At 55.9% G+C, this 27,127-nt stretch overlaps 8 protein-coding genes across 8 annotated transcripts; 2 read left to right on the top strand and 6 right to left on the bottom strand.

Moving 5' to 3' along the window:
• Positions 1-2,786: 2,786 nt before the first annotated feature.
• On the bottom strand, positions 2,787-6,981 carry ColSpa_08118 (putative phospholipid-transporting ATPase NEO1; the record flags this gene model as incomplete). Its single annotated transcript, XM_049274330.1, has 4 exons — positions 2,787-2,967; positions 3,024-3,691; positions 3,742-4,178; positions 4,479-6,981. 4 exons carry the CDS (start codon positions 6,979-6,981, stop codon positions 2,787-2,789), a joined length of 3,789 nt encoding a protein of 1,262 aa, XP_049130287.1.
• A 2,177-nt stretch (positions 6,982-9,158) lies between these two features.
• ColSpa_08119 (cysteine-rich PDZ-binding protein) lies at positions 9,159-9,515 on the top strand (the record flags this gene model as incomplete). The annotated part of the gene is made up of 1 exon (XM_049274331.1): positions 9,159-9,515. The coding sequence occupies one exon, from the start codon at positions 9,159-9,161 to the stop codon at positions 9,513-9,515; it is 357 nt and encodes a 118-aa protein (XP_049130288.1).
• A 556-nt stretch (positions 9,516-10,071) lies between these two features.
• Positions 10,072-11,100, bottom strand: ColSpa_08120 (bifunctional epoxide hydrolase 2; the record flags this gene model as incomplete). Its single annotated transcript, XM_049274332.1, has 1 exon — positions 10,072-11,100. The coding sequence occupies one exon, from the start codon at positions 11,098-11,100 to the stop codon at positions 10,072-10,074; it is 1,029 nt and encodes a 342-aa protein (XP_049130289.1).
• Positions 11,101-12,241: 1,141 nt separating this feature from the next.
• ColSpa_08121 (uncharacterized protein) lies at positions 12,242-13,265 on the bottom strand (the record flags this gene model as incomplete). Its single annotated transcript, XM_049274333.1, has 2 exons — positions 12,242-12,568; positions 12,720-13,265. The coding sequence occupies 2 exons, from the start codon at positions 13,263-13,265 to the stop codon at positions 12,242-12,244; spliced, it is 873 nt and encodes a 290-aa protein (XP_049130290.1).
• Positions 13,266-13,673: 408 nt separating this feature from the next.
• On the top strand, positions 13,674-14,061 carry ColSpa_08122 (PHD finger-like domain-containing protein 5B; the record flags this gene model as incomplete). Its single annotated transcript, XM_049274334.1, has 2 exons — positions 13,674-13,690; positions 13,746-14,061. The coding sequence occupies 2 exons, from the start codon at positions 13,674-13,676 to the stop codon at positions 14,059-14,061; spliced, it is 333 nt and encodes a 110-aa protein (XP_049130291.1).
• Positions 14,062-14,350: 289 nt separating this feature from the next.
• On the bottom strand, positions 14,351-15,830 carry ColSpa_08123 (uncharacterized protein; the record flags this gene model as incomplete). Its single annotated transcript, XM_049274335.1, has 2 exons — positions 14,351-15,254; positions 15,310-15,830. 2 exons carry the CDS (start codon positions 15,828-15,830, stop codon positions 14,351-14,353), a joined length of 1,425 nt encoding a protein of 474 aa, XP_049130292.1.
• Positions 15,831-19,953: 4,123 nt separating this feature from the next.
• Positions 19,954-21,165, bottom strand: ColSpa_08124 (54S ribosomal protein L17, mitochondrial; the record flags this gene model as incomplete). Its single annotated transcript, XM_049274336.1, has 3 exons — positions 19,954-20,238; positions 20,328-21,010; positions 21,117-21,165. 3 exons carry the CDS (start codon positions 21,163-21,165, stop codon positions 19,954-19,956), a joined length of 1,017 nt encoding a protein of 338 aa, XP_049130293.1.
• A 936-nt stretch (positions 21,166-22,101) lies between these two features.
• Positions 22,102-24,212, bottom strand: ColSpa_08125 (PHD and RING finger domain-containing protein; the record flags this gene model as incomplete). Its single annotated transcript, XM_049274337.1, has 2 exons — positions 22,102-23,837; positions 23,915-24,212. 2 exons carry the CDS (start codon positions 24,210-24,212, stop codon positions 22,102-22,104), a joined length of 2,034 nt encoding a protein of 677 aa, XP_049130294.1.
• Between the last annotated feature and the right edge of the window lie 2,915 nt (positions 24,213-27,127).

A 27,127-nucleotide genomic window follows, 5' to 3' on the forward strand; every position in this document is an offset into this window, starting at 1 on the left:
TCTTTTTCATTCAAGATGCTATTCAGTTTCCGGACTTGATCCACGCAGTGTAAGAGCCCACAAGGTTCATTTCGGTCAGCTGAGGCCTTTGCTTATATACAACCCCTACAGGAAGCCTCGCGGTGACAACGAGATCCCTCAAGCTGCCACGGCCCATGATTCTGCGTGGGACTTCTTCAGCTCTCAGACCAGCACCCTCCACACCTTATTTTGGGCAATGGCTGGTTACGGCATCCCGAGAAGCTATCGACACATGGTGAGTGGAATCATCGCCTAATTAAAAGCTTTCGCTAACACTGCCAGGACGGCTTTGGTGTGCATACGTTCCGCGCAGTAACGGATGACGGCAATTCGAAGCTCATCAAGTGGCACTGGAAGACATTGCAGGGCAAGGCCAGCTTGGTCTGGGAAGAGGCCCAAATCGTTTCTGGCAAAAATGCCGACTATCACCGTCAGGATCTCTGGGATGCCATTGAGTCGGGCAACGGCCCCGAGTGGGAGCTGTGCGTTCAGGTCTTCGAGGAGGAGGATACTCTCAAGTACGGCTTCGACCTTTTGGACCCGACCAAGATTGTCCCGGAGGAAATTGCGCCACTCCAGAAGCTCGGCAAGATGAAGCTGGACGCCAACCCTGTTAATTACTTTGCTGAGACTGAGCAGATTATGGTGCGTGCCCGAGCCTCGTTGTGTAGGCGCAGCTAACCCATGGCAGTTCCAACCCGGACACATCGTCAGGGGCATTGACTTCACCGAAGACCCTCTGCTGCAGGGCCGCATCTTCTCGTACCTGGATACTCAGATCAACCGTCACGGCGGACCCAATTTCGAGCAGCTGCCGATCAACCGCCCCATCACTCCCATCCACAACAACAACCGGGATGGCGCCGCCCAGAATTTCATCCACCGCAACCGGAACTCTTGTAAGTGACCAGCCCGAGCTTATACTGAAGTACACTAACCGTAACAGACTCTCCAAACACGCTGAACAAGGGTCTGCCCAAACAGGCAAACCAGACCCAGGGCAACGGATTCTTCACAGCACCAGGTCGCACTAACAACGGCCATCTGGTGCGCGAGATCTCTGACAGCTTCTCGGACCACTGGTCTCAGCCGCGTCTCTTCTATAACTCCCTGACGCCCATTGAGCAACAGTTCCTCATCAATGCCATCCGCTTCGAGACCAGCCACCTCGAGTCGGACGAGGTCAAGCAGAACGTGCTTGCGCAGCTCAACAAGGTCTCCAACGATGTTGCAAACCGCGTTGCTGATGCTTTGGGCCTGGATAAACTGGAGCCTGATGCGCAGTACTACCACGACAACACCACCAAGGGCCTCTCCATCTTCGGCGAGAAGCTGCCCACAATCGCCACCTTGAAGATTGGTGTGCTCGCAAGTCTGTCGGCCGACGGTTCCGTGAGCCAAGGCAAGGAGTTGAAGGACGTATTCGCCGCCGATGGCGTCTTGGTGACTGTCATCGCCGAGAGGCTGGTGGACGGCGTCGACATGACATACGCACAGGCAGACGCTACATCCTTCGACGGCGTCGTCGTGGCGAGCGGTGCACAGGGTCTGTTTGACGGAACCATCAAGTCTTCTCCCCTCTACCCGGCAGGTCGACCCGCGCAGCTGGTCATCGACTCCTACAGATGGGGTAAGCCCGTTGGCGGTGTCGGCAAAGCTCTGACCGAGTCAGCCGCGCTCGGTGTCAAGGCTGGCGAGGGCGTCTACTCGTCCAGCGAAGTGAACGTGGTGGTGGATGACTTCAAGGAGGGTCTGAAGACGTTTAGATTCACAGACCGCTTCGCAACGGACTAGGGGTGCGTTGCGTAAGCGGTGGATGTTGTTTCTCTTCGTGGTTATAGTTCATGTCCCCTCCTTAGTCGGTCACCAAGCCCAAACAGGAATTTCAGATATCAACATGACAGGGTTTAACTTTGCTGTATCGCGTCGTCAAGCATCATGTGGGTCTGATCTGAGCCGCCGGGTTGGAGTCCCGAGATACACGTCCTCAGACAAGGCATGCACCACATACATCATCGAGGCAATGATCGAGAAATAAAGCGCGGAGAATGTTGTGGACCAATTCATCATCCGAGGTACATGGACCAAAAAACGCCCGCCGCCTCCTAAACAAAAAAGCAAAGAGGTATTTTGGGGAGAGGGGGGGGGGAAGCTGATTTTGAAAACGGAAATTCTTTGTTTCATTCCACCTGCGTTATCCGTCGGGCTATCTCCTCCCCTCCCCTCCTCGGACCTGCCGCAGCTGTGACAAACTCTTCTTTCCGTCGACCGTCTCTGCCTTTTTCCATCGCACCAAGTCATTCTCTTCCCTGGGGCGCATACCTAAATGACGCAATCCCCTACGGCCTGATCTTTCAATGTGTTTTGTATGTGAGCGTATCGCAAAAAACGACAACACGGAGGAAGTGAAAAAGCGAAGAAGGCCTACATAGAGCAGTACAAAAAACAACCATGAGAATGGCTTTACAAACGCCAGCCCATTGGGAATATCCCATCCCCGGATGACGGAGAAGGTTCCCGACCATGCATATAATAATAGTAAAAAAAAGACACAAAACTTTACATCGTGCTGTCGTCGCTACTGTTGGCATTACCATTGCGTTTGGGGGATAAGCCTTTCCCCGAGCATCAAAATCAACGCAGCCGGCCCTCCCTCCCCCTTTCGAGTCGTAATCATCATAGGCTTCGCGTCTCCTTTGCCCCACCCCGGCACACGGCGGTGGGTGACAGCAGCATGGTAAAAGAGAGTAAAGCAGAGCAGGCGGCTACCTTCCGTTAGGTCTCGAGCTGGCCATTTCGCCATACCGTCCGCGGTGTTGGGTAGTGTCGTATGCCTGAAGCACCCTCGTCTGACTCTCGTCTGCCTGGGAGAATGCGTAGCCGCGCTGCTTGCGCATGCGCTGGACTTGGCGCACCTTGCGAATCGCCTTTTGGAATTGCTCCATTCTGGAATGCGTTAGCGAGTTACTCCAAAATCGACGACAAGATGAATATCTGCATACCTTGGTCTGTAATCTTGAATGTTGTACTTCTGGATCTCCTGGATGTGGTGGTACGTCTGCGGCATGTACATGCGCTTGGCGAACTTCCATGCAAAGTCTCGCAGGAGACACATAATCGCTAGCGAGAAGGTCTGCAACCAGAAGACGGGGCTGCTGTACAGCTTGGGAATGACGCCGTGGTACTCGGCCGAGAAGGGAATCATGGGCGCGACGGTGCCATAAAGAGCGATGAAGCCCCACCAGACGATCATACTGCCGGGGATGGCGATGACATGGTACTTGGTCCAGTTATTCGTTATCAGGGCCGCCTTGCCAAGGACAGTAAGGAGAACAGCAGCGTAAAGCGCTGTGCCCCAAACCCAGTGGCCAGCGATTTGTCCGTCGCCCTGGATCAGGTCGCCGTACCAAATGAGCTCGCCAAAGACGTAGAGGATGATGGAATGGTAGACAGCGTTGGCGACCCATTCGGCGAAGATCTTGATCTTGAAGAACTGATTCTGCTGGCCCATGGTGTACAACTGCGGGTAGCGGTCGAGGAGTCTTGCCGAGATGAACTGGTCTAGGATACCCAGGGCGAGCGGAGGCAAGACGGTGTAGAAGACGTTGTAGAAGGAGAGCGTCCAGGACTCGTAAATGACCGCACCAGAGAAGACGTTTTGGAAGGTGTACTGGCTAGGTTAGCAACATCGACGACGCGAGGGAATATAGAAGGACTTACCCAAAACTGCGTCATGTACAAGGTAATGTTCTTGTAAAAGGAGAAGAGGATGGTCTTGGCGACGCGTTGGTAGCTCCAGGCGCCGTGCACCAACAACAGCTTCCTCAGGTACCGGAACTGGCCAATGGATACATCGGCACTTCGGGCGGCCTGGAGGCCTTCCATACCGCTGATACCCACACCAATGTGGGCGGCCTGGATCATGGAGACATCGTTCGCGCCGTCGCCAATAGCGAGCAGGATGGATTCCTTCTGATACTTCTTGACCAGCTTGACAACAAGAGCCTTCTGCAGGGGAGAAACACGGCAGCAGATGACGGCCTTACACATGATGGCCAGGTCGAGGAACTGCTTTTCGAGGTCCTTCTCCAAGGCGTAGGTTAGAGACTTGCCATCGATGATGAGAGCCAGGGTTTCCGTTTCAATCGTGCCGTCGCCTTGGGTCCGGATGGCGTCGAGCTTCTTTTGAATGTTGTCGCGCGTTGCTTCCGCGCTCTCTTCGTTGACAATCAGAAGCATCATGTCCTCACTAAGCAACTTGCAACTCATGCCAATATTGATAGCGGTCTCCTGGCGATCGCCCGTCAACACCCACACCTTGATGTTGGCTTGCTGGAGAGTGTGAATGGTCTCGGGGACACCGTCCTGAAGACGATCCTCAATAGCGGTCGCTCCCAGAAGGTAAAAGTCGCGCTCAATGATCTCGGCCGCCTTGTCCAGCTCGTCTGCACGGTTACCGCCAACGGTGGTGCCGGCCTTTTCGAATATCTGGAACCATTCCTGGAACTCTTGCTCGGGGACTTCGCGCATCGCGAGGCAGAGCGTTCGGAGACCCTCAGAGGCATATTCTTCTAGATGGCGCAGAGTGGCTTCGACGTGCGGGTTCTGGTCGTTCAGGCGCTCGAGAATGACGGTATCGGCACCCTTACAGTAGACGCGGACCTTTCCATCAGGGCACCGGTAGATGGTCGACATACGCTTCCTGGTGGAGTTGAATTCGCAAACGGCTAGGAGCTCATACTCGAGCTCGCGTCCTCCTGCCTCGATGAATACAGACCTTGGCTTGCGATCGGTAAAGACGTATCCGAGTTGAGCGGCACCCTCAACAAGAGCACCCTCGTCGGGCGAGGCAGCTTGGTATTTGATCTTGCCGCCCTTTTCATCACTTCTCTCGGGAATGACAGTGTGGCAGGTAGCCAACAGAGCCAGAAAGTGGTCGATCACAGGGGCCGTCTCATGGCTCTTGAGGTTCTCCGCCAGTCGCTTGTAATCGTGGATTCCAACTTCAACGCCGTCCTGGATGGTCGCTCTGAGGTCTTCGGGCACGTCTTCGGCATACTGAATTCCGCCAATCGAGGCCTGCTTAAACTCCATCATATTGCAGGTCAAAGTACCAGTCTTATCGGAAAAGACATATTCAACCATACCGAGCTCCTCCACCAAACTAGACGTTCTGCAGTTGGCGGGGGTATCCGTCCGGTCGTAGTAGATGTCGAGGTCGTCGTTGATGAGAATGCCGTGCCAGTACTTCACCATTTCCAGGGTGACAAAGAGCGAGATGGGCACAAGGGACGAGAAGAGAACCCAGTACGTGACCATATCCTTGAAGAACGTCCGGATGATGTCGTTGGCAGAACCGGTTGCGTCGAGCATCAGGTACGAAATGGCGTCACCCTCAACCTTGCGCTGAACAAGATCACCCACCGTACAGATGACGCTCAGGACAAGGAGGATGCCGACGAGAACCAGAACCAGGATGTTCAGCTTCTTTTCGACTTTTGTGCGCTTGATTGGCGCAGCGGTGGCGTTTCGCATAAGCTTTGTCTCATGTCCAGTGAAGACGACCGCACCGTGGATCCAGGGAGTATTGCGCAGAGTAGCACCACGGAGCAGGAGCTGCTCGGGGTTCAGGGCCAATTCCTTCTCGCCTCCACCTGCCTGCATCGTCAAGGTGGCCTCGTACGTGTACAGACTGCTGTTGGGCTGTTCTGACTTGATTCTGCCGCCAAGCCTGCTGAGGTCGCTGGAGCTGACCATTGTGCAAGTCTCGGGCAAAGCCTGCTTGATCTTCAAGTTGGTCTCTCCGTCGAGGTTAGCTGTTTCGATATAACATAGGCCTTCGGGCTCGGAACTCGCGAGCAGGACCAGATCAGCAGGGAAAGGCTCCTCCGATTCGACACGGATGATGTCTCCGACCGAGACGTTGATCCATTTCGTCTCCTGGAACGCGGTGCCGCGCAAGACGCGGGCCTTGGATGTGTTCAGCTGGTGGTCGGCCTGCTTTCTGCGGTAATCCTCCACCAGCTCCTTTCCTGCGGAGACCATCATCACAATGAAGAGCGGAATAATTGTGGTATATCTGTTGGTAGGCGAAAGATTGGGGATTTGTTGGAGCGCCGCCGTGAATAAGAAGAAGATGTTGGCGAACTTTGAAAACTGTTCGAAGAGGAATTTCGGGAGGAAGGTCGCAACGTTGTACTTGGCCGTCGAGATATGGTTGTCGACGTACTTGTTCGCAGCGTTCGCAGGTGGGTTGTTAAGATGGATCATTCTCGGGCCCAGAGTCGAGGGGTCCGGCTTGCTTCGACCAAAACCAAACTTGAAGTTGCCCATATCCATCTTCTTGCCCTGTCTTGCGTGCGCGTTGGTGCCAGAGTCTGCCCGTCCGTTGCCTCCTGCCTCGGTCAAGGGCAAGTCCATCTCCGAGTACCCTTGGCCCATACCCAACTTGTTCTTCATGCGGCCAAACAAGCCTCCGCCCAAGCTGAGAACGCTATTACGGTTTCGGGCGTTGGCCCTGGCAGACGGGTCTCCCACATTGTTCGTACTCGCCGCGGCACCTCCCTGCTGGTAATATGATTCGCCTTCGGCCGAGTAGTCGTCGAAATCGTCGGCGTATCGTTGGTAGTTGTTCAGTTCCGACGTTTGGCTGTAGTGCCTCTGCATGTATGGGCCAGAGGATGCGCCGCCGCCGGTGCCAGGCGACGTAGGACCCCCGGGTAACGGCCTCAACGCCGAAGGCTGTTGGGATTGGTTGCCTCCTCCTCCGCCGCCAACGAAGTCATCATAGGAGACAGAAGGACGGCCTTGGGGCTGGTTTTGGTCGTAGCGCAATAGGTCGTCGTCGGTTACGGCAGATCGCTGCCCTCCATTGTAGACGGGGTGGTCGTTTTCCAGATCCAGCAGTAGGTCATTATTGGAAGGACCTCCTGGAGATCCTCCCGTTGGACGTCCAGCCATGCCAGGGGGGACTGGGTGTATGTTGCTCAACGATCAATATATCGGTCTCGAAATAGCCAGCATGCGAAGTCGGGGTGGTCGGATCAGGGTCGTAACGTTGACAGACACATGAATAAAGGAGCGATGGAATCGAAAGGGCGCGGGCGCAAATGCGGACGTAGGTGGTTTTCGGAAGCCGGCACGGTCGATGTGTGAGATTCGTAGCGGCAGCAGCTGGATGGCGACGACGACAACGACGACGACAATCGGCAGTGGAAGCAGCGCCGCAGCTGGGCGTTTGGTAGCTGAGCTAGGTGGTGGGCAAAAAAAGAAGTGGCCCGGCAATCCGTATTCGTTGCAGCACAGCCTCCTTCTGGCGCAGGATTAGGATTACACAGTGGTTGGCTTTGCGCTACGTCAACGGGCTGAGCTGCGCAGACGTAGCGGATCGGCGAGGTTGACACTGTAAGGTGGGAAGTAGTCAGATATCTGTACAGTCGAGGCGGCTCCAGTGGCAGAGCAGCAGCAGCAGGAGGAGCAGCAAATGCAATCAAACGGCGAAGCAACGCTGTGGCTATGATTGGTGTGCAGCGGTCTCGAAAGAAACGGTGAAGGTGAGGGTGACTTTTGAGACCACCAGAGGCCAAGAATTGAGATGATGTGAGGTGTCGTCCCGCGGAAGGGTGGGATCTGCGGAAGGTCGTGTTTGAGGTGCTGGTAGTGCTTGAACGGGGGGAACAGCGCAAGGGAGCGATGAGACGAGACGACTGTGAGCTAAGATGGTAGCGTACGCAGCAAGCGTCGGTAGGCGCAGGGCAGCAGCCAAAGAATCTGGCTCTGTCTGAAGTCGGGGTGGTAGGTAGCCACTGGACGTGGGTGGGTGTGGGGCATCATCCACGTCTGGCCCCAGCTGGCACGGCTCTGCTGCTGCTTGGTTCCGGGACTGTTTGGATGTGCCGTTTTGCTGTGCAATCTTGCGAACCTTCGCTTTTGCGGCTTTGCCAGGTCCACCGAAAGGGGGCACGTGGGGCATGTTACTATTCGTGTTTTAGTGGCCGATGGCCCCGGCCTGACTGCCCTGGACTGGCTGCAGCTCATCCTCACTCCACGCCCCTCTACCTACAAAGTATCCCTACGTACTGTACTGTCTTTCCTTCTTTCCTCGTACCGGCTGGCTGTGGGGGACAAGGCCGACGGGTTGCGTCGTCCTCCAGCCACATCTGCTACGGCGGTGGCTGGAATGCCTGCCTGGACTGGTTACCATGACCCGCGGCCGCTAGGCACTCCCAAATCTCAATCGCCAATCGCCCATCAACAAGTATGGCGGACGGACATTCGCACGGAATCTCGGGATCCGTCACCTTGACACGAGCCAACCCTTAGGTCCGCCTCCGCTTGTCATCATGGCCGCTCAGACGTAGCTCCCAATTGCCGACCGACGCCTGCGTTGGAGGGGAAGACGATATGGAGACTTTTCAATACTGGAACCATCGAACCAGGCCCCCTTCCAGTCATCACCAGGGAAGGAATTAAGCATCATCTCCCGCACCAAATTTACCTCAGCTGCTGCCCCCGATCGTCTGTGATTACCTGTGGATACACCACTCTCGGTCGTCGGATTGATCAGACATATTGTACCGCGTCTAAACCTCTACCCTGACAGTCCTCCGTAACATTAGAGCAACTTGAACAAAAGATGATCCAGTTTCAATTCCGGAGTGGCTGGGACCCTGGTTTGCCCAGCATGGCGAGGAAACATGGAAAAGGAAAGAGAGACAAAAAAAAAAAAGTAGGGGCCCCTATTGTGGCTACCGCCAGCGATCCAAACAGCGTGACAGCCTAGGTATTGTCGTCCACAACGTCAACGCTGAACGAGGCGCTAGCTCCGCCCTGAAGTCTAGTCGGACCCACCGGGGAAACTTCAGCGGAAGAGAGGGCCCCGACTGAAGCAAAGGTTTGGCGACCTTTGATCACCGCCCTGCCATGTTGCGTCACTCTTCAGCTCCCCTTCAAGCCACAACTATCTTACCTCAGCCTCAGCCTTATCACCGACGCCACCAACCATACGCGACTCGATCCATCTCGAATCGTCCCTTCAATCGCCAACCGCCATCATCAGCACATCCTCCTGCACCACCATCAACGAACGACGACGCATCCTCGACGATTCCCTTACGCACCATCTTGAACCGTCCACAATGGTTTGCACAAAGTGCCAGAAGCTTGGCAAGGGCTCAACGACGCTCGCAACGCCCTCCGTCAAGAAGAAGTCCGAGATCTACCACGGCTCCTCGTCTTCTTCGTCATCCTCCTCCAAACCCACGCTGGGCTCCACAAGCATCGGCAAGAGCAAGCTCCTCTCCAAGGCCGCCAAGAATCCCTACGCACAGTACTCGAGCGCTTGCTCAAAGTGCAAGACAAAGGTCTCCCAGGGCCACGCCCTCTGCCAGTCGTGCGCCTACAGGGCCGACTCGTGCGCCTCGTGCGGGAAGCCCAACAAGAAGGCAAAGGGCGCCGCGCCCTCCGTTGCCGGGCAAAAGTTTACGCTGAAGTGAGGACTGCGAGCGATGCATGGACTATAGAAACAATTCGCAATCAGCGCCGCGCCGATGTTGAGAGATCAACGAGGTTTGCCCAACGTGCTTGGCCAGACTACGGATGTTGATGATATGGCGAACCTTTGAAGACGTACAAACCGGTTGTCAAGCAGCCAGTCAGCTGGTAGTTCGCACGCAGGAAGGCGAGTAAGAAACCCCGAGTGTTACGTACCAACACGACGCACAGGAAGCAAGAGGCAAGCCCGATTACGACGGCCACAAATGGCCAGAGACTGCGGATCATGCTCGCAAGGCTGGTTGATCACGCGCCGACAATGGCGTCGCATGCCACACGCTCACTGCATGCTGCTTATAGGTAGCTCGTAATAAAGAGATATGGCTCACGAAAAGGGTCAGAGAAAGATAGAGAGAGCTAGCCGTGGCTGGCAACATTATTCATGATTTGTTCACTAATCGTTCTGACCGTGTGATTCAATTGTCCCTGCCTGTCATCGAAAACGCTAACGTTAATCCAACGCGGTGCCTTGAGCCGCTTCCTCTCGAAATCCAGAACTCACAACGACGCCGTCGGCTGCTTTTCGACCTTGGTCTCGAGCCACTGCTTGATCTGCTTGTTCACCTCCTCGGGCGCCTCCCACAGCGCCCAGTGCGATGCCGTTACCTCGCCCCGCGTCAGGTCCACAAAGTGCTTGTCCATGCCCGCCGCCATGGCCGGCGGCAGCGCCGCGTCCTTGCTGGCGGAGATGAACAGACTCGGCGGCGTGACCTTGTATTCGCCCTCCTTCTGCGCCTTCTCCGCCAGCGGCAGCTCGTCCTCGTAGTTGATCTTGCGCGTGCGGTACCAGTTCAGCGGCCCGCGCAGGCCGCTCTTCTCGTAGTTCTCGACGTAGTAGTCGACCTCCTCCTGCGACAGCAGGGGCGTGGGGCCGATCTTGCCAAGGTTCTCAAAGACGACGCCCCGCTCCGTGGTGAAGGCGAGCTCGCCGTTGGGACCCCGGCCGCCGTACATGCCCTGCAGGAACTGGCGGATGTCCTCGGACTTCGTAAGCTTCTCCTCGACCTCGGGGCTGCGCAGCTGCAGCTGGTACTTGAAGTTGGTGAGGCGCCCGGCGGCGATGACGTCGGCGAGGTCAAACCAGGCGGTCGTTGGCGCGTTGTACGGCGTGCAGACGCTGAAGACGCCCTTGATGAGGTCCGGGTGCCACATGGCGACGCGCCAGACGAGCGCACCGCCCCAGTCGTGGCCGCCGAGAATGATCTGCTCGCCGGGCGCGATCTGGTCGCACAGCGCCTTGACGTCGTCCGACATGTTCTTGAGGGACCACTCCTCGAGCTTCTCGGGCGACGACGTGTGACCGTAGCCGAGGCAGTCCGGCGCGACTACCTGGTAGCCCTGCGAGAGGAAGAAAGGAAACTGGTAGCGCCAGCCGAGCGAGATGTCGGGCCAGCCGTGGATGAGGACGACGGTGCCCTTCGGGGTGCCCTCGGGCTTGCCGTAGAGGTAGGAGTAGGTCTTGCCCCTGACCTCGGCCTGCTTGCGCTCGACCCGCGGGTCGTTGGGGGCGATCTTGTCGACAGCCATAGTGCAGATGTGTGTGTATGTGTCGTGATGTGTCTGTCAGAGACAACAACGCAGGGCGGGCAGCTAGCTCAGCGAGGAGGGCAGCAACGGACTTATATGCGGGCTCAGTACTTCAACGACTGCCAAGGAGATACCCTTGTTGCAGGCGCCAACTCAAACCCATGGGGGGCATCTGAAGGAGACGTTGCTGCGGAGACATGATGCACCTCGATGACGGAGATCACTGGTGAACCCAATTGGTTACGTGAACCTGCAATTCGTCCGACCCTGAGTCATGGTAGCTCTGTCAAATTCCACTCAACTCCGCAGTAGACTAAAAGCTACATAATCTAGCAGCCATGCGAGCACTGAATGGTGTATCGGGCCTCGGCCTAGCTGCGCGAGGTTTCGAGGTCCTCAGTTCTATGGTTCAATCATGGACCACTTCCATTGAGAAGCGGGGCAGCACATGGCCGAGGGGACCGAGTCGAGCGGCGGCATTGGCGAACGGCGTGGCCGGGGAGCCCACCCGCGCGGGGCCTTGCATTGCTGTCTCTCGGAGTCCTTGGATGGAATCGTCTTAGCGCCCAGTCTGCGCACCTAAGATGCCTCGGCTCAGGAACAGAAGCTCTAGGCGATACATGGGACTCGCCCCGCGTCTCCCAACGTCTAACGGCACAAACGACACCACCACTATAGGTATCACATAAAAAGGTTGGGAAGGTTGCAGATCGCAAAACCGTAAATGAATAGATTTAATCCTTGAAAGACCGAGTAGGTTTGTCAGTCCATCAGCATGAGATGAGGCTTTCAAGCAATGGTCCCACCAGCTTGAGCACCAGCACGTCACTACTATACTGGAGACAGAGACCTGCCTCGACTTAGTGAGTCCACAACCGGCAGGAAATGCTCTGAACCTAGTCTCGGTTTCGAATATCTGGTTTGTCGTGGATATCTTTCCTAAGTAAATGCCGCTTTAAACTCCGTTTGGTATCATGTCCCCAACTTTTTGATCATCCCTCGCAAAAGTGAAGAACACCACACGCCCATGCCGCCAATGAACGGCGATAATTAAAGTATAGAAATGGCAATGGAGTTAGCCGTACGGGGAAAAGGGAAAATAAAGAGCAAAAAACGACGAAGCCCACCCGGTCCGTCAGCATCAGTAAATAACCATATCCTCAGCATCCTCAACGACATCGCCGGGTTCATCATGCTGATGTGGAGAAGGCACATTGTTTGTGGCTGTTGGGGCTTCCGGGGAAGCTTCCACCGGGGGCTCTGAAGGTGCCTTCGTCGAGTTTGCGGGAACTGCGTGTGTAGGCGCCTCATCTCTCGTGGACGGCCTGCTTTGGCCGTAACGCTGCTCGTGCTCTTCCTTGCGGACTCTGAAAGCTTCCGTCTCTCTTGCTATAACCGCCCTGGCATCCTGAATCTGGTCGTCGACCTCGTCCTCTTGCTCTTTCGTGAGCTTCCACGGCCGGTAGTACTAAATGCTGTTAGCATGCGTTTTGGTCTTCGCGGTCAGAAGAGCTTACAATCGGTGGCGCTGCTTTAGTTCTGAGAGAATGTGCCATCGCGAGCATACTCGCATGCCGGCTTTTCATCTAGAGAAGGGTCAGTCGTTGTACCATGCTCACGAGGGAGGAACCACCACGAACAGCCTTCTCGTCGAACTTGATTTGCTCCCGCCATCTTGCCTCGGTAATCCGCGCGAGCTTCTCAGTTCTTCGCTTTTCGTCTTCCGCTCTTTGCTTTTGCGCCTTCTCATGCTGCCGCTGCTCTATTTCCCTGCGCTTCTTGTGCTGGGAGCTGGTGTTGGTCTGGCTCAAGGTACTGAGAAGACCGCCAAACAACCGTTTACCCCGCTTCTTCTCCTCATCTCTTGACAACGGCGCTCGTCGAGTTGTGTTTGCACCTGCATCTCCATCCCGCGGCCTCGAGCTCGTCGGTGAGACTGTCGAGTCCTGTGTAGGCGGGTCGCGGTGGTCGCCTTCCTCAATTTTCGGTCGTTTCGACGAACTGTCGCCATCGACCGAGTCTATTGACGCCTTTCGCTTCTGTGTGGCCTCGGCTTCGGGGCTCATTGGTCCCGGGTTGATTGTGTTGGCGGGCGCCCTGGATTCTGTAAGCTTCTCGTCCGTCCCGAGGGAGCCATGGGCGCCGTACTCTGTCACCGTCGCCATGTTCTTGTCGCGCAAAGCCGCAAAATTGATTTTAGTGATACGACGGTGTCTAATGAAGCGGCGAGATTATAGAGTTTAGTGTGGGCAGGTAGAGTGAATGCGCCCTTGAGCCGTGGTATCCTTAAGCTCAGGAGCTCCAGTTCGAGCTCCAAGGCTGAGGTTTGTCAGCGGGGTTCGGCCACTCAGAGGCAGGGTGCCGTTGGCTACCCCACTTCGGCCGGATCAGACAAGGGTCCGTACCAATGATGGGAAGAGAAGCTCGGAGAAGTTGTGGCAAGGCTGACCAGCGCGAACTTCTTTCCAGCATCGCGGTGCCAAAACTTGCGACCGTCAACTCTAGCTACTTGAAGAACCTCTCGTCAGCCGAATCACTCCTTTTCGAGGTATTCTTCCCAGAAATCGCCCAAAATGTCGCGCCATCATCCGTAAGTCGATTCACTTCTCCTATCCACAGACACCAAGCTAACGCCCGACTGCCAGTGATCTCGTCATGTGCCGCAAGCAGGCCGGCATCGCTATCGGCCGTCTCTGCGACAAGTGCGACGGCAAATGCCCCGTCTGCGACTCCTACGTACGTCCGACGACCCTCGTCCGCATCTGCGACGAATGCTCCTTTGGCAACTACCAGAACAAGTGCGTCGTCTGCGGCGGCGAGGGCATCTCGGACGCCTTCTACTGCTTCGAGTGCACACGTCTCGAGAAGGACCGCGACGGCTGCCCCAAAATCATAAACCTCGGCAGTTCCAGGACCGACTTATTCTACCAGAAAAAGACCAATCGGACGGCGACGTACTAGTCCCTGCGTCGCCCGGGTATGGGCACCGGTGTGGTTTTGGCAAGATGGATACGGCTACGAGTTTTACGGGAAATGGGATCTTGCATTGTCTGGCGTTTGGGCGTCTGTTGTCACAGATCGTGGAGGAAACATCGGGGCTTCGTTGGCGATGGTCAGAAATGATAGTCTCAAAGTTGCGACAAATGCTTCGTTTTGCGTCAATATAAAAAAGGCCACAGACAATTACGGCCATTGTTCATCCAAATTCGTATAGTACAGTGAAGTCAAAGCTAGCCGGTACCCGTCGTGATCATATGTAGCTAACCTTGACTCCCATTCCCGCAGTCGCCATGACCTTGTTCCAACCATTACCTAGCACTCGCTGTATCCGTTCTCGGACGTTCTTCTGCCCAAACATGACGACCAATCCCAAAATGAAGGCCACAAGCCGCATTAGCAGCATGGGGTTCGTCTTAAATGATGCTCCCAGCTGGTCTATCATCTCGCGCATGCGAGACAAAACCATTGACGCCCTCGTCCCAAACGTTGGCGTGGCCGACGATTTTCCTTTCGCCCGGGAGACGGGCATTTTCGGATTTGAGTTGGACCCCGAGGCGTTGGAAACGGCCCTCGCATGACGTCCCTTGCTCGACCCCGCCTTGCTCGAGCCTGCTCTGCTCGCTGTCTTCTCGATGCCGTAGTCCCCTTCAGCCCCTTCTCGCCGTACCCTCTCTTCTTCTAGCCTTCGGCGTTCTCTTTCTTCGTTTTCGGCTCGCAGTTTCTTAGCCTCTTCAATGTCGCGCCGCAGTTGCTCCTCCTGCCGGCGGCGCTCTTCTGTCTCGTGCCTCTCCTGTTCCTGCTGTTCCTCCTGCAGGCTTTGCAAAGCTTGCAAGAACGCTTCACGGCGTTCATCGTCTAATACTGAGCTCACGCTGATAAATTCACGGGCATAATCCCATTCGTTATTGCGGATCAGCACGTGCAGCGTATACAGCTCAAGAATCTTGACCCGCGCATTGAGGTCCCTCGGCGTATCTGCTCCACTCGTGGCCTTGGTCGGAGACTTATGCCGGTTCAGCCGTGGTGATGGCGAGGGCGAGTCCGAGAACCGCTTCGAGAGGTCCAGATTTGGTGAGGTAGATGCTGCAAGATAGCTCTCCAGCTTCCTTTGATTTAATTCCTGTGTCCGGGCGTGGGCTAACAAGAGTGTGGCGCTGCGAATCTGTTAGCTTCTGCTCGACGAAAACAATGGCTAGAGGTGTGACTTACAGGTTGATGACAACGTCCGAGTCGACGTCGCTCTCGACGCCGTGGTATCCGTTGCGTACAACCTCTTCCCACACCTCCCCCTCCCTAACCTTGGAGCAGAGCGACCGCCACTCCTGGCTACCGAACGCATCCTTTCCCTCGTCCGGCTCCAGTTCGACGATTGCGTTGAGCGTCGTCAGATACAAGCTCCAGACCTTGATCCTCGTGGATCGCGACGCCCTCGCGACAGGCGCTGGTTCGGTTGTGCCGTCTTCTGACTGTCCCGGCGGCGGGGTGATCAATGGCAGGATGGTCGACAGGGCCTCGGGTAGACGACGCGTGAGGAACAGAGTCGAGGCCTGGCGATAGGTCTTTGAGATCTGGGAAGTGTGGCGTGATGAGGTCGAGGAAGAGAGAGACGAGATGGAGCTTGCGAGCATGTGCGGAGGAAACGTGGCAGTGGTATCGGAGGAGGCGACCGTGGGACTCAAGGTCGCCGTGTAGGAGCCATTGAGGGACGACATATCTGCGGCGGCGGACATTTAGGAAGTTGCGGGCAGCGGCAGGTCGTCAATACGTCGGCATTGAAGTGCCCCAGGCGGAGGGAAATGAGAGGGAAAAAGAACGGGGTTTATTGTTATGTATTCGGCGTGCGGAGAATGGCGGCCATCATACGCGTTCCTGGTCAAATGCCACCTGCTGGTAGTATTGTTAAGAGCCGCGACATGTGGTTAGATTCGGGTTCCTGGGTGCTGCGGAGTGTGTGTGTGGTTGTCGATGGTGTGTGCTGGGTGCTGGGTGCTGGGTGCTGGGCTGCTGGAGAATTCCAGTCGGAGTCTGCTGACAACATGCCGACTACCGCAGCACGCACCCGCACGGTTACACTTTCGGCCATGGCCCAAGTTTAGCCTCGGTTTGTTTCTCTGGTGGGCTCCCCCCAGCTTCTGTTCTGCACCGCCGGTCTACCCAGCTGACCGCCAGAAACGAGGGGGGCCAGATAAGCGAGTACCAGTGACGTCGCGTCGGGTGCCTCACATGTGAAGTACCCCTTTAGCCTCCACCAGCAACGGTCTCCTCCCTTCGTCCTGCATTCCCATTGGGGGGAGCTTCTCCTTCGGGGAAGACGCTGTGCCTGGTCGGAGCAACAGGGGTTGCCCTCGACGACCGGCCGAGCTTTCATCTCACCTCCCGGAAATCACCACCCATTTCCAGATGATCGTCTCATGCTCTCGCAGCCTGTCATTTCAAATTTTTGTCTTCTTCCTGCGTCCTCCGAGTCGGGGTTCCCTCCCGAATGCTGGCCTTCCTAATTACTCTTATTATGACACCATTTTAATTGCCCCTCTCGACTGTCAATCGCAAGTTTGCGCGAACGCGTCCGTCGTTTAGAGTTTTCCGCCCCTGTGCTTCCCCAGATTATCCCGAGGCGTCTCGTGGGTGGCCAGTCACTGACAGAAACCCCAACCAAGCATTGAAGGGACTGGCTGTCATCGCTGGCAGACTTGTCACTCTCGATGCCGCCTTCTCGCGTCACCCCTGCATCTTCCTCGTCCCCTTTCCCGTTCTGGTCCTCGCTATTTCCATGTCCATGTAGTGTCCGCGTTTGTTTTTAGATCTGGAGAAGGATCTTCCAGGAAGGGATGTCTTTGTCGCCGACATTTCATCGGCGGTTCCAGAACCCAGAACGAGGTTCATCGCGAGGCAGCCATACCGGGAGTTGCTATATGTCACTTCGACCAAGTGGTTCGATTGTATCCTCGGTTCATCTATCGAGACATGGCTTTGCGGGGCGTCTCCTGAAATCCACCAGGGGTCATCCGTCCTCAACGACATTGCACAAACCATCATCACATATACAACACTTCTTTCTCTTAACGCGTCCCTTTCCATATGCTAGCACAAATTTTTTTGGGCGCTCCCGCGTCCTGCAAAGCTCATGCTCCACAAATCGCCGAGCCTCAATCCTCAAGGCAGATTGTCTTTTGTGGTGTAATCCGGATTGTATTTCGGATCAAGTCAAATGCGATATCGCCCCATTCGGGTTGGTTAACTCTCGTATCGTCGGCACCCGACGCCTCCGACCAACTCGGGCTGGAGATTCTCGGGCCCCCGGAGTGGTTGGGATCGCGCCCGGTGGCCGACAAATACTCTCTATTGTAGAGTTTCTTCAGTAGCCCCCAGCCAGCTTTCTTATCGCTGTCGCCGGTTAGGTTCTCATGGGCTAACTTGCAGGCCAATCGAAGAAAGCCAGTCGCGGTCATGTAATCTGTGCGTGTTAGTCGGGACCACCCGGCCTGTAGTCCAACGGCAACTCACTTCGACCCCGGCTTGATGAGCTGTTCCATTGCGACCATAGCCATACGCCGTGTGTCAACTGATTTGCGGCATTGCATTTCATTCGCTGAATCTGCTGTAAAGACCCGGTCAGAGGTCTTCACCTTCGATCGCTTGGTTCTTTGTTGCCAACAGTTTTATATTCATGATATCGGAAAACAGCCCGCGAATCTTCGCTAAGAAGTCGTCCAATGTGTCAGGTAGATTATCTGTGAAAGGATTGTACAGGAAGAAACAACAAGTCCATGAAGTGGTTATGCCCGACAATGACAGGCCGTGATTTCTTCAGTTGATCCTCGGTCATCTTGAAGGCATCTGCCACATTTTTACTGAGGCTATCTGCAGACAGCCTGTCCTCGCTTGGAGACACCTCTTCCCCAGTCAGTTGACTTATCATGTTCGCAGCCGTCACTGGCGTGGTCTTCGTTTTGACTATACAAAGAGCCCCACTGAATAGACAATTCGATCTTCTGTCCAGGTTTATGGAGTCCTGGAGGTTCTGGTGCATTTAAAGGCCAGTCACCGATAGAAGTAGCCTGCCCCGTGAGGCTAGATGCGAGGCGAGGATCAGAACACCAGTTGCCATGTATTTGGAACGTAGCAGCTTCATTATGCCCCTCGCTATCTAAAATCTCGTTCTCGGTATCATAGTTGTCGTCCGCTGATGACCCCAAGAGTGTGTTGGCGACGTTGACTGGAGCGCCTGGCGTACTTTCCGGCAGAATTCTCGCGCATCGTCTGGGCAGACGGACGTTGCGTCAACGACACAATCCGCATCAATCAGTTCCGCAAAGTCCCCAACCGCAAGCGCTTTAATGACCAGTCGGATCCCTCAATGCAGTCATCAGTCTCTGATAATGTTCTTCACATGGGCTACTCAACCGAACACTTGACCAGCGAGGTCGCAAGCCGATTCTGTGGGGACTTGTGTTTCTAAGAGTTGTTAGCTGTTACAGCTCTACCTAAGTCACCTACTGACAGAAAACCAACATTCATCACTTCTTCGTTATCTGCTGGTTAGATGACCACGGTGGCACTGTGGTTCCAAATGCGTCACCTCATGTGCGGAACGAGAACTTGGGCCTTTCTGCAGACGACCCGAAGGTAGAAACTGGTCCGCTTCTTGCTGCCTGAAGGGGGTTGAGTATATTAATATCCGTGGGTTTCTGAAAACGGTTGTTGTTGTTGCCTGACTTCAGGTCGGAGACCGATAAACGGGTACCATTGTAACAAAGACAATGCGAGACTCGGCTAGGGAGCACTTGCAATCATGTCAGACTTCTCCAGCCAGTCATTGATGAATGGAGACAAATGAGGACGGACAGGAAGACAGGAGTAGAGGGAATCCATACACTACAAACAGCCTCTATATGAGGCGTAAGTGTCATTCTTAGCTCAAGGGGTTTATCAAAACACCATCTCGAGTAAAATAAAGAAATAAGAACACAATTGACGCGTCAGGGAGGAATGCGGTTGCGACACCTCGCCTACAGGAGCATGCCCACGCTCACACCGATGGGGCACAACCACTTGCTATACGTCCACAGAACAACACAGGGCGAGCATCTACCACCATCACCCAAATGAAAACCCAAGGACACTTTTGCCGGACCCAGGTGTTGCTTCACGGACTGTCGTGAAAGGAACGAGTCGACCTTGGCATACAAGTGGTCGTGAGAGGATGGGATAGAAGTGTGGGTGAGGTCGTTTTCGAGGCGAGAGGAGGTAGTATGAGAGGCGGACGAGGATAACTTCCCTTATTGACGTAAAAATTACCTTCTACAGACGCTGCTTCGGTTAACCCGAGGTCGATGTTAAATATTAGGTGGGTGTCTGAGAGAGCCCAGTAGGCCCGGTAATTGAAGAAAATAAGCATCCAGTGGGGTGAAGAAGACGCTATGTGAGTCTCCGACGTCACTGTTCGTCTCTATATCCATATAGGCGGTAGTATAGTCTCGACCCGCTGTCATGAACCCGATGTAGGGTGAATGCTGGACCGACACCGTCCTGCTTGATCAGATAGCAGAGACAGATGAACAAGAGAACCCCAAGCGGAGCCGTGATGCCAGCGTGCCTGGTTTACCGCACACGTTGGTCATAATGACCACGACCTTGATCACCTCCAATACTCAATGGGACCAAGAGCAACCAGAGCCAAAAGCAAGACCGTCGAGCCCAGACCGGCCAACGGCATACAGTGAAGATTTGATTGTACAGTTTATCTATGATACAACAGCGTTACACCCTTTTTTGCTTTCGTCCTCCCGCACTCCCGCCCTTGATCGGACGTAGCCGGGACAGTCAAAGGACGAAATCCGTCCCCGCCCGCCTTTACCGGTCCGCCATCATGTTTCTTACACTACGGTAATAATCGGGCTCCAGAACCTCCTGGAGCTCCTCCCGCGTCAGCCACTTGAACTCGTTGTACTGGTGCTTGTTGGCCGACAAATCCGCCTGGCCCGCCATGATGCGGCCCTTGAGGAAGAACGTCTTCTGTCCCCTGGCCGCCGCCGCATCGGCCTGGGTGGTCGCCGGCTTCTTCACGTAGGCCGCAACCGGCACACGGCCGACCATCCACGTGTTCATGTTGACGCCCGCCGTCTCGTCGAGGATTCTCTGCGCAGCCTACGTCCTCCAGTCAGTACGCCTTTTCTGTTTAAACCGTATCCCTCCGCGCCGTAGCAGGGCGGAACAACCACACTCACCTCGTGAAGGTTCTCCTCCGTAGACATTCCCGCCGAGGGGAACTCCCACTTGGCGCCGTCCTTGAGCTGCTTCTTGACGACCAGGTACAGAGTGCGGTCCATGGCGCGGTCCAGCCTCGTCGTGTCGCGCTTGCGGTCCGCCTCCGACACCCGCGGAGCGAGGGCTTCGGGCGGCGCCCGGTCCTCCTCGGGGATGATCTCGGCGTCGTCGCTCACGCGCATAACAGAGTCCTTCAACAACAGGTCGACTGTCGTTTCGTGGCTGCTCAGCCCGTCGCCGACCGTCAGCTCGTCGTCCCACGCCCGCGACGCCTTGCCGTTGTAGACCCCCAGCTCCTTGGCCACAGTGCCCTGGCGGTCCTTGACCTTCATGTTCCAGTCGATGAGCGCCGGGGTGTCGGGCTTGAAGTAGACGGAGGTGATGAAGGGCAGCGACAGCCGCTCGTTGAGCCGCTTCTGGTAGAAGAAGTACGCCTGCTCGAACGACGTCAGGGGCCGCGTGAGGAGCGGCGCCCGCGTCAGGATCACGCCGGCTTTGATGTGGTAGTTGGGACCCGTCTGGCCTGCCGGCTTGGGCTCGGGAGGGATGCTGACGTTCGGGGGAGGGACCGTGGTCGTCGTCTTCGTCGGGTCAGTCGTCGTCGAGGCGGCGGCGGCGGCGCCCGAGTACGCTCGCGAGGGAGCTGGAGCTCGGATCTGGACCCTCGCGCATTGTCGGCAGATTCTAGGGATAGCTGTCCGCATCAGTTAGTCAATTGCTTGGTGACACAGCAGAAACGAGAATCTTACGTCGTATGCGCCCGAGAGCGGCGAATGCGCCTCTGCTGGGGGCCGTCATGTTGAATAGCTAGGTGTACTGGGTCTCCTCATTGACACCTCAGTCGAGATCTCCAGGACGGATTGAACTTTTTTGCTGCAAAGCTCGGCCGGGGTACGTACCGTTATGGTCTGGCGTTGCTTACCTAACACAGCTGGCGCGGTGCACCGTGCAGAAGCACAGAGTCGAAGCGGATCCGACAGGCGCCGGGTCAACTTGACGCCTGAGAAGCGCCAGTGGAATCACATCATGTAAGCAGCGGGGCACTCGGAGCAGAGCCTTTATCATCTTTCGGACGGCCAGCCTGGTTTAGTTTTCTTCTTCTTTTTTCTCACTACGGCACCATTTCCTTATCGTCAAGACCTGTTCCGCCTCCAGAACGTCCTGATCATTTATCCGGTGCCCAGAGTAAACAGCAGTCTTTTTTCGCTAGCAGCACCTGCATTTCTTACTGGGTTATACTGTTAGATAGTTACTGCAAACACATTCAGCGATTTCACCGCTGATTGATCGTCGACTGGCTTCTGCTGCGCCACGACGATCGAGAGAATGCCCAGCATTCCACAGTGACATCATAATCCCAGGCCTCCCGGCGTTCTTTTCTAGGGCGCAACTTGATGCTACTGATTGCCGTTGCAGAAACAGTCACTGTTCGATGCCACGGTTTCCGCAGTATGATTTGAAGAGTCGTTATGTCCATTCGTCGTGTCGTCGTCTATCTACAGAAGAAGGTTCGTTTTCGGCTGTACTTCGAGCCTCTCCACGATATGGTGCCGAGAGAATACTCGCTATTCGAGCCGCTCGAGCCCACATAGTTACAAATGCGTCTTCCCTATTCAGAGAGATAATCCATTGCCGAAAAATTCAAAGAAGCCTCCCCTAGTTGGAGTGTCGGGTATCAAACCGCTTGGTTCGCTGCCAAACACCAAAAAAACGCCATACCGTTTGTGCTGCCGATTAAGCCTTCAGTTCCTCCACTGCACGGGCCACCTCCTTGGAAGCGATCTTCTCCCATGCTTTCTTGGCGTCTTCGTCCAAGGTTTGGGGATCGCGAAGGCCTTCGTATAGCTTTCGAGAGACATCTCGGTTGATGGTTGCGTACTGTTCCGAGGTGAGCTCTTGTGCGCGCCAATGAGGCTTGAGGGCGGCCCGGACGATGCCGCTGATTCTCTCCTTGGTTTCGAAGGGGATGGCCGCCGGTCGCGTGGGAGAAGAATCCTGCGACCTAGAAAAGTTGGGGCGCTGACGATTCGGCCGCTGTGGTCGAGGCTGGCGAATTTCGGCCCCAGTCGAACGACTGTCGGAGTCGCTGCTGTCTCCTGTGTTTCGAGTGGGCGAGTAGTTGGCCTTGGGGAACCTCGGTTCCACATAGGAGCTCAGAGACAAAGTAGGCGAACTAGGGCGGGGGTGTGGTGGCGGTGTGAGGGATAGCGCTCGTGGAGAGTTGCGTGATGATGGTGAGGGGGATGTCACCGGTGACGAGGGGTCGACACCAGAACGAGTGCCGAAATAATTCCGCACCGTCTCGTCGTCCGACGGAGTGCTCATTTCCACCTCCTTAAGTAGCGACGACAGGAACGATGGACCAGGCTCGGTACTGGTCGGAGACTGGGCACGTTGGGTCGCGCCGTTCGTCTGAGGCCTCGAGGCCAATACGGTTGTGGGCGCTGGCGATGATGTGACCGCAGATGCAGAAGTGGAAGCTGAGGCGGACGCAGCGACAGGGCCGGCTCCTGACCCAGAGCCCGATGCAGAGCCAGAAGCTGAGGCAGAAGCGGACCCAGAAGCTTCTCCCTGCAGAGGCAATCGGCGGGTACGAGGTCGCTTGAGCTTGCGCTCGGGCTCTTGGGCAGGCTCCTGAGGGGAAGCCGTGACGGATCTCGCCTTTCGCTTGCGGGTGTTGGGGGTTGTCTCGGCCTCGCGAGCCCTCTCGAGGGCTCCCCAGGCCTGCTGTTCCTCTCTCGTTTCTGGAGGAGGTGGAGCGGGCTGGGGGACTGGCTCGACCGGCGCGCCATCCAGGCGATGACCCACGGTCGGGCGGATGTTTTGTGCAAAAATATCTCTGGCGCCTAGGCGGCTGGCGATGTTCATGCGCTGTTGCCAGTCGTCCTGCTCTTGGATCTCGCGGATCTGCTCTCTCTGCGCCTGGGCTCGGCGGAAACCCTGGAAAAGATCTTCGTCTTCGTGATTGTCGAGATCAATGTCAGTAGCGTCGTAGATGCGGCTCGCGATCCGGTCCCATGCGCCTTGCCACTCGAGAGATCTCGCCTCGCGCCTGGCGTTCCTGGCTTGCAACTGGGTACGCAAGAAGCCTCGTCGTGCAACCACATTTCGCCGGTTGGCTGCTGAGCGAGCAGCCTGTGTAATAGGCTGCGGCTGCACTTCGACATCCGAAGTCTCACTCGAGCTGGACCGACCCGTGTCGTTGTTGTTGTTGTTGTTGTCGGCACACTCGAAGCAGTACCAATACTCGGTTTGTGGCACGCCAGATAGGCCTATGCAGTGTGTGTGGTAGGCGGCATTGCAACCGTCACAGAGGAGCAGCACCTCTTCGTGGTCTGAAGACTCGCAAATGGGGCAGGCGGGACTTGGCTCTGAGGCTTCGTCTTCAGGGTTCTCCTCAAGCCACCTGTGAATATCGAACTCCTGCTCTTGCTTCTTGTCCTGAACAGCGTACGAATCGACGGGAGGGCCTGGTGTTTCCAAAGGTGTTAGTTTCTACTGTTGCTGTAGTGTCGTGGGGGGGGAGGAGGGATGTTTCGATACGTACCGTTGAGCTCAGATGATAGACTGACCTCATTGAAAGGCGTTCGGCAGATGGGGCAAGTGTTTGAGTTCTTGGCCCAACTCCTGATGCACTGATCGTGAACAACATGGTTACAGCCAACGAGAGTGGCAATGAAGTTGGACTCTGACTCCTCAAGGATTTCGATGTCTGAGTCGATGGTACGGTAGACTGCCTGTTTTGTTGCGGTTGCTGCTGGTCCCGCCCCGTTTGCACTGTCTGGCTGCGACGAGGGGTGCTGCAGCGACTCCAGGCATATGATGCACTGATCCGGTTCAGTCATTGTGGCAACAGTGGTAATATCGCTTCCGGAGTGATGAATTCATAAAAAATGGTCGTGGAGGATAGCCAAAGGATGGCCCTTGGAGTGCACAAGGGTTCACAATCGTCTTCTCGTGATTGCCGTGCTTTTGTTTACAGCGTCTGCTGCCTTGTTGTTGGTCGTGGGCGGTAGTAAAAAAAAGGGTGTCAAGTCGAGGGCCCTTCTGTGGTGGTGCTAAGGCGGCAAGAGAGTTGGGTGCACGAACGCACTACAACTGGGCAGTTGCTGAAGAGTAGGAAGGGGGAGAAAAGTGGAAGGTGGGTAGGCGAGTCCAGTATGGTCTGCGTTTCTGGCGGGAAACGGATGTCAGCCGGGGCGATTCGGGGATATCTCGCCGCTTGCTGAGCAGAGAAGCCAAACGGAGGCAAGACGAGCAGAAAATCAAATGGAAAATCAGACAAAACAAACGGCCAGTGTGGAGAGAGGTTTGAAGGAAATTCGCACTTCCGCTCGTGGTGCTTGTGTGAGGCGAGAGAAGGAGGGAGAGAGGCGAGAGAGAGAGAGAGAGCCTGAGGGGAAAAGCGCTTCGTCGGTGCTGCTGGGTGCTGGGTGCTGGGTGCAGGCTGCTAGGTGCTGCTGCCAGGTGCTAGAGTGCTAGAGTGCAGAGAGTGCTAAGGGCTGTCAGGGAACTCGACGGGACTGGAATTGTAAGAGGGAAGGTTTGGAGGAACCCAAGCCCCGAAGCGGGTTTTTGCGAGCTTGACGCACGCCTGCAGCTGGTCTCAACTGGGGCCAATCAACGGCCAGCTGATGCAGCGGTGCGCCACGCTCCTTGCACCTCGCAGACCGTGGCCCACTGGGCTGGGCAGGGTGACAGGGGACCTGCTGGCCCATGGACATTCAACACCTGCACCACACCTCCAGTCTCAGAGTCCAACCAGCAAACACCAAAGTGCCTGGCACATATTTGTGATCGGAGGAGGCAAGTCGAGGCACCGAGACGGACCAGACTAGCCCACTAGGGCCGCTGCAGGAGCACAAACCCTTAAGGATCGATGCAGGTCAACCCCCCCAGCAGGAGCATCTCAGCGCCCCCCTCCTCAAGTAGACAGAGCCAAGGTTCTTTGGGGACAATACACTCGTTAAAGGATGTTGCTGTTGATGCTGGTCCTCCTCGGCGGCTCCTCGTTCGGACAAGGTAGGTGGTAGGGAAATCGAAGGGATACGTACCTGACTTGGCGATAGAGCCCAGACCTCGACTGGGTAGCTTGCGTGGTTGCGTTGCGTCGAGTTTGCGTTTGCCGGCCTTCTCCTCACGGTTCCTAGCTGTTTTGCGCCCCTCTTGTCCCTCGGCCACCCTCTAACAAGGTAGGTAGGTACGGAGCGACTGAGATGGGCGAGCCGTGTCGCGGGGAGAGGGTGGGAAGGGGGAAGGTGGTAAGTGGGCGAGTCAAACACTCAATCAATGTGTTGGCTCGTGCGACGTCAGTCAGTCAGGTACCTTTAGGCCAGGTGAGCGAGCGTAAGATGTCGTTGCCGTGTGAGATTTGGTAGCGCGTCTTGTGTCGAATCGTCTTTTGACTGAGAGCCAAGTGGGAAGAAGCTGTTTACGTCGGACACTCTTGTCAGGTGCTAGAACCCACAACTGCTTTGAGGCGAGGTGGTGTTCCGGGTCGACACGCAAAGGCGGTAACGTCAACCCGGTGGACGATAAGGGGCGATGGGAATGTAGGAGGACGAGAACGAGAATGCACAACGGCGGGAAACCCCATTCGAGGGCGGAATCCGATGGCTGAAGAGGGGAAGCCGGGGCGCAGAGTGCGAAGATTCGGCCGCTGGAATGGGGTCAGGTCGGCGGTGTAATCAGTGCCGTCTCCGATTCCAAAAATGGAGTTGCTCGCATCACGGGAGTCTGGCCGAGCAGCCAGTGCCAGGGAAAGGAAAGGGCAAAAGGGACTAAGGCTGCTGTATCGGTAAAGCAAGGTACACGTGAGACCTTCACGCCCCTCGTTTCTCCGAGGCCGACAAGATTGGTTGGCGGGCTGGTTGACGGGCCTGGCCTGCGTCAGGTTGCGACCCAAGCTAGGTAGAGTCCGTCTCTTCCTTGGTGTGCCCGAGCGAGTTGATGTGGTCGACGGCCGCTCGTCCCGGCTGCAATTACTTTCCCCGTTAATTAACTAGGGGAGGATAGGGTGCAAAAATGGCTGGTAATTTCGGCGGATGCAGCGTCTTATACCCATGTGAAGTCGGTATTCTTCAATTCGTTTTGTGGCGGCGAAATCCCGCAGGCAGAGCAAGGTCCCCAACCAGATGTGCTTACTAGGGGATTTCAGCTGTTCGTCGTTTTGTGTCTCAACGCGCCGTGCTCTCTATTAAGAACAGGGACGAGGTGAAATACAAAACTCACCGACTTACATGGTACGAATCCGTCATCCTTTTCACCGTGACGGCCGGGACCCCTCATTGGCCGCCTGACCCCAGCAGCATCCGCGTCTTGCAAGCCTAGAGTACCTGGATGACTCAAGTTCTGAACCAACGTGGCATCCCATCGCCTGCCGCGCACACATTCGCTTGTTTCGACGAACACTCTATAGGTACGGTGGTTTCAACCAGCCCTCGAGGAGATAGGTCATAGGAAGCCTCGCGTGAGAACCTTGTTGGGACATCCGCCATTGAAGGCAAGTCAACTCAGGCACCCGGTGGGTCTTCCCCTGGCCTGGTCTGACTGGAGATGACTCGGCATCGATTTCGTAATTCACGGGTGTAGCCTTGTGGATGCCTCTTGTGACAAGTAGTGCAATTCTCTGTTAGGTGGGCTGCTTCGAGCTTCGGCCACGCGGTTACATAACGGGACCGGTGACTCTTGTCCCTGCTAGCCAACTCCACAGTCCCTCCAAATGACCTCAATAAGCTGTTCGGTTCACCACTTCACGGAG

Source organism: Colletotrichum spaethianum (assembly GCF_022836535.1).
Source record: "Colletotrichum spaethianum MAFF 239500 DNA, contig21, whole genome shotgun sequence".
Lineage (NCBI taxonomy): Eukaryota > Fungi > Ascomycota > Sordariomycetes > Glomerellales > Glomerellaceae > Colletotrichum > Colletotrichum spaethianum.